This window comes from Pygoscelis adeliae, unplaced genomic scaffold (genome assembly GCF_000699105.1).
Source record: "Pygoscelis adeliae isolate BGI_AS28 unplaced genomic scaffold, ASM69910v1 Scaffold318, whole genome shotgun sequence".
Lineage (NCBI taxonomy): Eukaryota > Metazoa > Chordata > Aves > Sphenisciformes > Spheniscidae > Pygoscelis > Pygoscelis adeliae.
The window spans coordinates 4363869-4374078 of NW_008825430.1; the positions used below are offsets into that span (position 1 = coordinate 4363869).

General features: G+C 39.9%; 1 protein-coding gene across 1 annotated transcript in view; it reads right to left on the bottom strand.

The window, feature by feature from the left end:
* Positions 1 to 4047: 4047 nt before the first annotated feature.
* AP4E1 (adaptor-related protein complex 4, epsilon 1 subunit) overlaps positions 4048 to 10210 on the bottom strand; it is a 23939-nt gene continuing 17776 nt past the window's right edge. Inside the window, 6 exon segments of the mRNA XM_009330958.1 lie at positions 4048 to 5520; positions 5523 to 5612; positions 6072 to 6229; positions 7058 to 7242; positions 8700 to 9275; positions 10060 to 10210. The exon segment at positions 10060 to 10210 is cut by the window's right edge and continues 21 nt beyond it. Of these exon segments, the coding sequence (XP_009329233.1) occupies positions 5465 to 5520; positions 5523 to 5612; positions 6072 to 6229; positions 7058 to 7242; positions 8700 to 9275; positions 10060 to 10210 (1216 nt within the window). The 3' untranslated portion in view covers positions 4048 to 5464.

The window sequence follows — 10210 nt, forward strand, 5'->3', positions numbered from 1 at the left end:
CCCCAGGAGAACTCATTTCGGAGCACAGTAAAAATGGCAGCACGTTACCAGAGCAGTTCGTAATGATGCAGTTTTCCTCACGTATTTCCTTTAACCATAAAAAGTATATTTAGTAGCAATGAAGGTGGACAATTCCTTTGCAACACAGCACAGTAATGAAATACCCACATTTGGGGTTGCAAGTTCAGCCATTTGCGGAGCCATATTTACATGCACAGTTAGCTGCATTTTTTCCAAACACGTACTTGTCAACTGATGCTTCTGAACAGTATTTATCGTATCCAACATTCCTGTCCCAGTGCACACATGTCAGATTTTGCGTGTTTGTTTCACTTGTGGCAAACAAATTTAAGTTCTTTTTTTAAAGCCAGAAAAAAAAAAAAAAAGATATTATTCAACATTGAAGGTGTTCAAAGGAAAGGGATATCCTGGGTCTGTGACCTTCTTTTTGTGTGTTGCAAATATCAATATTCAGATTCTGGTATTTTAGACAAACCAGCTGAACAGCTGTTGTTTTATTTATAAATCTGAGTAGCCTTAAGGAAAGAGAATGTTTTCAAGTATTTCCCATACTTGCATATCCTGTATATTGTTTACTTTTGTACTTGTAGCTTGGTATGTAGTAGCATTGCTAAAATACGGGCAATGTTCAGGTCACCTTAAGTATATGATGTACTATCATATTTGTGGATTAAAAATGTGTGATTACTGCCCTTTTTGTTTCCTTTTGGTTTATTTGTTCTGCCATCCAATGTAAACTCAAGCGATAAGAAGAGGGAATTCCTGTAATCTAAGTTTTGTCACCTTCCACTTTTGCAACCCTAATGCTCTTCGATGCCCAGATTTTGGGAAGGTAGGAGGTAGGCAGAGGGACAGTTTAAGGGTTTAAAAGAAAACGGGAAATCCACATTTCTGTTGCATCACGCGCACGCAAGACAAACGCGCATCGCCAGCAAAGGAAACTTCTGTTTTTCCACAAAGTTCTCAAGCACTTGAGCTAAGAAGCGGTGGCGGCTCAGTCTGTTTCGTAGCGCGGCTCAGTCGCCGGGCTCAGAAACTCCCTCGCAGACCCTGTGGGGGAAACGGCACGGGCTCCTTCCCTGCAGGTACCGGCCTCGCCCCGGGCTCGGCCCGAGCGGTGCCTACAGGACGCACAGGCAGCCTGTGTCACGGCCAGAGCAGATGTAACACGCCAAGATCTAGCGCTCCACCAAGCACCTTCTCGCAAGTTTCCCATCATGTATTTAGCTCGGTTTAGCTAAATGGGATTTCGGTTAGACAGAAGACACATCCCTGACAGATTTCAAATCCCCGCCCTAAACGTGGAGACGCTAGAACCTACCAGAACGTTTTAAACAACAGCAAGCATATATTCTCCTATCCTTATTCCCAGAAAAGGCAAACTGTTTTGGCTGAAAGAGCTCCGGATTTGCAAACAACTCACACGGCAATTATACTGGAAGCACTTAAAGATTGGCACAAAGAGAAAACTGCCAACTACCTTAAAATAAAAAGTTTAAAGCAATCTTTGTAAGTGGTGTTTTGAGCCACACTGCTGGTAAAACATTGCTGTCAGGTTAATTTTATGAATCATATCATGGCAGGACACAATATTCTTTGTTTCCTCACTGCCAACTTTATGTAATAAAGTTAAAGAGAAAAATGTTGATGTTCCAGAAACTGTCAAGGGAGTGACCACTTCTGGCATCCTAATGAGACTGTACAGGTACCGCAGAACAGTACATCGCACTGAACGCGTCATCTTACTTGTGTTAGAGCAACATTCTCACAGAAAGGCATATAAACACCTGACCCTGAAGAGAATCAAGAGGTAAAGCACAATTAACTCTCAGCGCAGCAACAGAAATGCAAAAGCAAGTCTTAACTGGATGACTTAAGCAGGTCTACGTCCATTTTTACGTGCTATGATACGTACCTCCCTGCCAGAAAAGGACTATGCACAGTCTTACCCACACAGAAAAGATAATACAGCTTTTTATGCTGCAAAACTACTAGTGGGACTCTAAAGGAGGTAACTACCTTTCCAATACTTAGAAACCATCAGGCAATGTCATTTATGAGCTACTTGCAAGTACAGGAAGACCTCGAGATAGTGCCATCCATTACCCAAATTTATTCTCTCGGGCCCTTACAGGATGAGAAGGGATTGGGAATACCCAGCAGAAAGCATTGTAAGACAATGGGAGATTTGATCTATGTTTAGGAAAACATACTGCACCATACTGCCATGTTGCACCTCCACCAAATTTTCCTACCAAAGTATTTGTTTCATTAAAAATACCTGAAAATACTTGGGGTAAGGGGGGAGAACCTGACAAAACAGTCGAACTGTGGATCCAATACAACCACTTGTCTGTTGACTCCAAAATGACCAGAACTCCCAGTGGCCCACGGCACGGAGCAGTGAAACAGTGGCGTCTCCTGGTACCTAGGGTTTTGGTCCGAAGCGCTGTTAACCTACCAGTGTCTGACTGGCCTCTGGCTGCCTCTTGGAAGTAAACTTCTTCGTGCTAACTGGATTCTGTCCTCTCTTCCTTCTAGCCTACTTCCATGCACCTTGTTTCCCTTTCCCTGAAAACAGGTTAATCCTTCAAGATCTAGTAGAGTCACAAATACAAGTAAACGGGAACACCACAGAAGACGAAGATATTCGCTGAAGGATTTTCAGTACAGAACTAGATGAAAGCATATTCCTTTGTATCATTACTTATGCAGCTATATTTCATTTTAGAGACAACTGGATGATGGATCAAGATCAGAGGGATTCCCAGCACTGAATTGCTGAGGTTCTCAAGGGCCTAAGCTCCCTCCATCAGCCAGAACGGCAGTGCAGCGTGCGCTCTTGTTACACACCGACAGCCCGGCCATGCAGAACAGCCTCTCGGTTTAGATCAGGGCTCCAACCACCTTCAATTCAGCAGCTGCGTCAAACTTTCCAAACTCCCAACTCCTCCTCAATACAAGAGCAAATGGCGTGTTATGTTAGCACTGGACTTAAAAAAAAAAAAGCTATTGCTCTCAACGATGAACAAGAGACCCCAAAGTCTCCTGTGATGCCTAAAAACAAATCCCACAATCTGGCAGTATTCCAAAAAGAGTATCGGATAATGTGAGCTGGCACACAGAATGCTGTTCAAAGACCTAAAGTGTACTCTTTCACTCTTTTTATACCTCCAACTGAGACACAGGCCATCTAAATCACCAACGGATTCAAGGCTTGTGCAATGTTACATTCTTCACCGCTGTTCAGATGCAAAGAGAAACAATTAAAATAGAACCTGGTTCTTAATATGCAGAAACGCCGCTACATGTGGTAGCAAAGAATATTTAATGAGTATCAAGCTAATTTTTTTTTTTTTTAATGAAACTGAATGTTATTAAACTACAAGAAATGCAAAGATGGTGATAGATTAAGAAACATTTGCTGCGCAATCTAAAAATAAAGACTGACACAGGTACAATTCCCTGCAACCCCCTTTACGTGATGTTACCATAAAGCTCTTCGAATCTGCGTATTGGCAGCTTAACATACACTATTCATACGGTGAAAAGGTTGTAAAGAACATCACATGAGCAACAGAAGGCATTATTGTCTTTTGCGGTTCTTTTTAGACACTAGGACACTCAACATGTCATTGCTGAAATGGTTTAAATGCATAGGCCAGAAACAGATACTCCTGTTCTAGTTCATATGGTTACAAAAGTCCAGTTGCATAACACAAGTCTGATCTACCAGCAGGGAAATAGTTTGCTGGAAATTATTCCACTATAAATCAGTTTTTATTTATATAAACTGTCTTGAAGTGCCAAGTAAACATTAAAGTATGCGGAACACTAAGTATATTTACAGGCTCAGTGCACTTTAAATTCCTCAGTAAGAGGGTACTGAAACAGCAGTAAGAAAGGAGCTTTGCTTAAATGATTGTACTTGTGATAACAGAAGTGGCTTGACTTAAAAAAAAAAACACAAGCAAAAAAAGAAAAAAGAAACTATCAGCAGATTAACATTCTTATGATTTCATGAACATTTACCAGAACATGAGCAAAGTAACGAGTATTTTATTTTCCTTTACAACCAGTGCTTATCAGGTGAGAATCAACAACACTGAAATATAACAAAGAATTTCCTTGTTAATATCAAACTCCCACAGGAGAGAATTCCGCTGTAGAATCCATTTATACCATGTCTGAACCGTGTGTACAGTCTTTGATGTTTTTAAATAAAAACCATGACCAGTTATAAATAGTACCAAACAGTATTAAAGTTTTCATTTAGCATCGAAATAAAGATTGCTGGATTTTCAAGACCGCGAGGTTATTTCGGGAAGAAAAGGAGACAATCTGGACAGCCGCATTTATCACAGGCTGCTCTGATTTACATCTCTTACGCCTTACTGCAGGTCCTAGCCACGCACACACAATACAGCCACATCTGGGCAAGTCAAAGGTTTGAAGAGTCATGCTGAGGCTATAATTAGAAGTAAAAATAAATGAAAATTTCCTCCATGTAAGTTTCCATGGACAGAGATATCGGCCTGATTAAATTCATAGGATTGACTGGAGAGCAATGAACATGTCTACTAGCCACCTACCAACTAGTCAACATGTCCTCAGCCAAGTAGCCCCAGCTCAGTCATCTCACACTTGATCCACATGAAACGTGTCTTTCAACATGCACAAATATACGGTGACTGCCACAGATCCCTAAGGAGAGGGAACGTGACTGAAATATGAGGCGGGAAGGACTGCAGACAGGAACCAACCTGAAGGGCCTTAGATCATCCCCCATGAGGTGCTTCCACACAATTTCACATGCCTGCCTCCTGTCAAAAACCTATTTAGACGTTACCACTCGAACGGTAAAAACCAAAGATCATGGGAAGTGTGTTGCTCACTAAAATCTTTTACCTATTTTCAAAACATGCTTTTGTTGCTACATAAGTTACTTTATACAGCCACCAAGACCGGTCTTGTTGCCAGCAGTGCTTAAAAATAGCTTTAGAAAAATTATCAAAATAAAATTAGATGATGCTGATAACTGATCACATCTGACCTCGTAATGGAGATATGTTTTCTTTAAAATCATATTTAAGTAGTTTCTATGAGGAATAATTGTTGGCATCTATAAAAGCTGCATAATAAAAATAAATACTTTTGGTCATTTACAACAAAATTAAGAAATATACATTTCACTTAAACAGGTAACAATACTTTAATGGATTACTTGGTTAGTCACTGTACAGTCCTGAGCATGTTTTTGCAGGCGTAATTTAGGTCATCATTCTTCCCCCACGAGTCCACGTGACACATGCCAGCTGGAAGAAAACTTTTAATACTTTGAGAAGCGGTATCTTAATTTAGCTTTGGTAACTATCTGTGCAACTGTGTAAATCTTTGATTTGCTTTTCACACACCATATAGATTAAGGCAGGCACTATTGTTGTTAGGATTCCTCCATCACCTTTTGACACTGATAAAGCAAACCATCTGGGAGAGCGTGAACCACAAAGCCAGCATCCCTGAGTGAGTACGACAGTGCAGCAGACAGGGCACAGATGGAAGTAGCTGGCATGCCAGTATTCCCTCATTACCTTAAAACAACAGAGGCCACAGAAAAAATGAAGTAACAAGTAACATTAGCTATAGTACAGTTCACAAACAACGTATCTTTCTCTCAAACCCCATTTCTGCTGTTCTCTTCTCCTCTTACCCCGACTCCTCTAACACGTCACCAAAAATCATGCCTCCTGCATGTAATCCCAGCTTTGTATTTGTCACATAGCGTCATTCCCATCTTTTGTCCTGTCCAAAACTCTTCACAGTGCAAGTTTGCTCCCTTGTAAAATTTAGTTTGCTGTACGCTTGTACCTTTACATCAGTCTTCACACAGACCCCCGAGTAAGGCAGATAAAGTCCACAGGACAACGCTCCTGGGCTTACTATGCTCCTAAACTGCTTCCCTGCCTTAAACTGTAAGATACCTGCACTTATCAGTGCACTTATTTTCCTGGGACAAATTATCGGTTGTAAGCATCCTCGCTTTCACTCACCTATAACATCAACTATATGGAGTTTCACCTTCTGTTGCAGTGTATTCAGAGCTGCTGAAAAGGAATCTTGAGAAGATGACATTTTTATATTCTGTTTCACATCATTGGAAAGGGACAACCACAGCTTCCCAAAGTCTTCTGTAGTCATTTCCATTGGCCTAAAAATAAAGTTCACCACATATCTTGGCAAGATAAGATACATTATTCAAAATATATTTGGTCTCCCAAAAAATCGTATCTGGAAGCAACTGGAGCACTATAAGCAAATCAGATTAGTTTAAACAAAACCCTCCTCTTCCCAGCTTAACATTTTAAAAAAGTTTCTATTCCTTGCTTTAGATTTCTAAGTTTTAAAAAACCACATTATTCTGTGTAAATGGAAGACCAAAGTGTATGGCCTTGAGATATCTGCCCATTGAAAGAGATGAAACAAGTTCAATGAGAGGTAGACTTTATTATGGAAAACTAGGTGGGTTTCACTATAAAACAGAAAAGTCTACTGTAAGAAGAACACTTGCTTTTTCTACTCCTAAAATAAATGCAGTGTTCAAAAATGAACAGATTGAGCTTTCTTCTTCCCCGCAAAAGTCGTCAGTCTTTTCATATAATATATGGGCCTCCGTACTCAAGTCACTTACTTCAGTTTGACGTGTTTATATTATGCCGTATTTTAAAGCAGCATGCCCTTCTGTTCACTCAGTTCTGTTTAGCCTCCTCAAAAACGCATTCTGTAGTCCAAGACTATTCTAACCTGCAGCTACTGTCAATATTCTCACTGGATTTGTACTTCTTCCTGGAACCTTGCCCCTTTTTTGTAAGTGTATAAATAACCATTTGCTATCGTTAACGGTCATCTCAATTAGATTAAAATTAGCTGCTCAAGATGAAGCCTGATATTTTCATAATCAATACCCAAATCATCCTGCCCTTGTCGAATACTTATTTGAGTACACGCATTTTTAAAAACTGCAGCTTATTTTATTTACCTGATGAAGTCCAACAATGATAAAGTTATTGAAAATTCAAGGCGGGTTTCCATCTCTGACCGGTAATTAACGGAGCCAGAAAGAACTCCCTGCGTACAGATTTTGTCCATCCACACACATTTCTGGCAACTTCCCACACTTTGAGCTTCAATTACAGGAAACTGGTAGGTGGGACTCTCCAAAATCTATATAATTTTTTAAAAGGAATAGAGAATATAAGTCGTGCTGTCAAGTTGTGTAAGTGGCTAAGATACAGCTATAGAATTGTGTAAGTGCCTTTTATTTCAATTGATTTTTCTTGGACTATTTGGCAAGTGAACAGAACTGCCATTTCTCAGCTCTCATTGAGGATAAATCAATCATTAACATCTACAAAAGTTCTGAGAGAATTAAAACACTGGAGAAATTGATCTCCTTCTGCCAGCTGGCTTCCCCCACACCCCGAACGATTGTTCGGACAGACCAAGAACTGATGACGGAGAACGTGAATTCTGTAGTTCAGTCCCAAAATAAACTAATATACAAGGGCAGGCAACATTGCAACATACCCCAAGCTATATGCTAAAAGCAAGGAGTTGAGAAATCATCCCTAAGAAGAATAATTTCAAGATTACCCAGCAGTCCCTGGCCTCTCCAAACAAACTAGTAACATAGATTCTATCCGTGGTAGTGGTCTGTGTGGAAACTTAAGTGGATTTCAAGGGAAAACTAGACATGAGAGGCCTGCTTTCTATCAATGCCATCACAGGTTTGATTCAAGCCGGTAATAGGAAGGAAGGAAGGAGACTTCATAACCAATTAGCAGTTCCTTCATTAAGTTAATTCTGAAAGAAACATTCTGCTTAATTCTCTTTATCCAGTTACCACTTCCTGAGGGTCTCCAAGGTTTCATAATTCTCTGCTTCTTTCAGCAAAATCCATGGATAGTCATGCCGATAGGCAATTCCTAAATAGCTTTCCAATTACTTAAGTGAAGTTTCAATCAGGACTCACACATGCTTGTACAACCATAGTTAAATCCCAGACGTAGCCAATGTCAAAAACTAAACTGACCAACTCCTCTCCAACATCCACTGAATGCATGAGAACAAGAATGAAATATGACTGATGTCTTTGGGGAAAAAAAGCCAAACCCAAAACTTCAAGCAAGCTCACACAAATTTGTATGCGAAGGAAGAACCTGCATCATGTCTGCGTATTGGATAAATACAAATGAATGCACAAGCCCGACAGTCACACCCAGACAAAAAAGTCAGAGTGATTTCTTTGGCTACTCAAGTCATACCATTCTGAGTGTGACTGGTTAGGTTTGCATTCAGTCCTAAACACCGGGAAGAAGCTGAATTCAGAACTGAAAAATCAATCATATTTGTTATATGGAGGCAAGCAGTAGGAAACAAAATCAAGGTGAATTAAAAAAGTGAGATGCTAACTTTTATACCTAATGACACTACGTTTAGTATTGAGGTTTATTTCATTACCCTTTAGGATGTGTGTAATAGCCATACCACAGGTTTTAAGGAAACGCTTTGGGAAAAAGGCATGGCTACTACATTAAACCAAATATTGCACACTTAAATGCAAGCAAAAGGCAAGAAGTTCCAAGTGAATTTGAAATATCATGGAAACAGAAGTTTCTTACCTGAAAATGTTCTGCTTCTTCAAACGCTAAGTTCACAGCATTAATGGCAGAAGTGGTTTTATTTGAAACAAAAACGGTGAGCAACAAAGAATTATCTGTCCACACCTTACATAAATACAGAGATAAGGCATCACTCTGACAAAGTTCCACTACTTCAGAGTGAGCGAGCTCTTCTAGCTCTTCTGGTAAGGAAGGGACCAACGGTGTTTTACTGGCTCTTTCACACCGAGCACTTGGAGAAGGCTGAAAAATTTCAATATTACTATCAGCAAACAAAGACGACTGTGACAGCCTACTATCCGAAAGTCTGTCATCCAGCCCAGATTTTTTTAGGGACTGAGGTGTTTCAAACGCTAAATTATCTTCTACAATATCTGAAGAACACATGGAGGCTTTCCTTAACCTTGTGTGTATCTTTCCCTCACAGTCTTCCATGTTAATAGGTGCTGTATCAAGTAAGGGACCAAAATCCGAAGCAGCGCTATTTTGGAAGTCTGACACCTCCTCACTATTCTGAGTCTCATCTATCTTTGATTTTCTTTTGAATTTCTGAGTAGCTGTGTCCACTTTCCCCATCTGAAAAGGAAAAAGAGAAAAAAAATTTAAAAATGGGTGGGGAAGTTTCTAGCAACCATGTCACTGTTGAAACAGTATGAAACAGAGTGAGCAAGGACAAATAACGACCAAGGAACCAATTCGGATGACAAATACAAAAAGATTCCAAACATTTTAATGGATCCAGTAACAGGCTTTTGTTGTATTAGGGTATTGGATTAGCCTATAATGCAAGAATGACTCTAGGTTCTCTAAAACGTAAACTAAAAGCTCCTACTAAAAAGCAAGCACAGGTAAACATTTTTTGGTTAAACCAGTGATAAATGCCAAGATTTGAGCTGGCTAATATGATAATGCCAGTCTTAAAAGGATTACCTAATGGTGAATTCTTTAATATCCCGCATATTACCATATGTAAATAAAAAATGGTCTTGACATAGGGCATCAAACTCTAGCCTTACTGCCAAATGAACGCCAACAGCTCTGCAAAGTTGGGGTCAAGGAACAGTTGTTAGGGAAAACCGAGACTAAAACTTGAAGCGCAACATGTAAACAGAGGAAGTCCTAATTACTGAATCAGATCGGCTCCAGAGGTCACTTCATCGAGCAATATGCAACCCGTTTCAGGTTCTTCACAAATTATCAGATTACAAATGTAATTTTCAACAGTTTTTCAACAACTTGGGGGTTTTTGCCTCGTTTTACCACAACATTAATTTGATCTCCATTTGCACATAAATATCTGTAACTGTAAATAAGGCAATATATAAACTTTAAACTGGTAAGTCTCAAAAGAACCACTTACCAGACTGACACCAGCATTTGATCCTAGCCCAATAAACAAAGTTGATGCTAACTGCTGCTTCTCTTTGTCTTCCTCAGAGAGGCTGGCAACTTGATCAGACCGTGATGCAGGAGGATCACCCACCTGTCCTGCTAACAAGCGGCCACAAGAA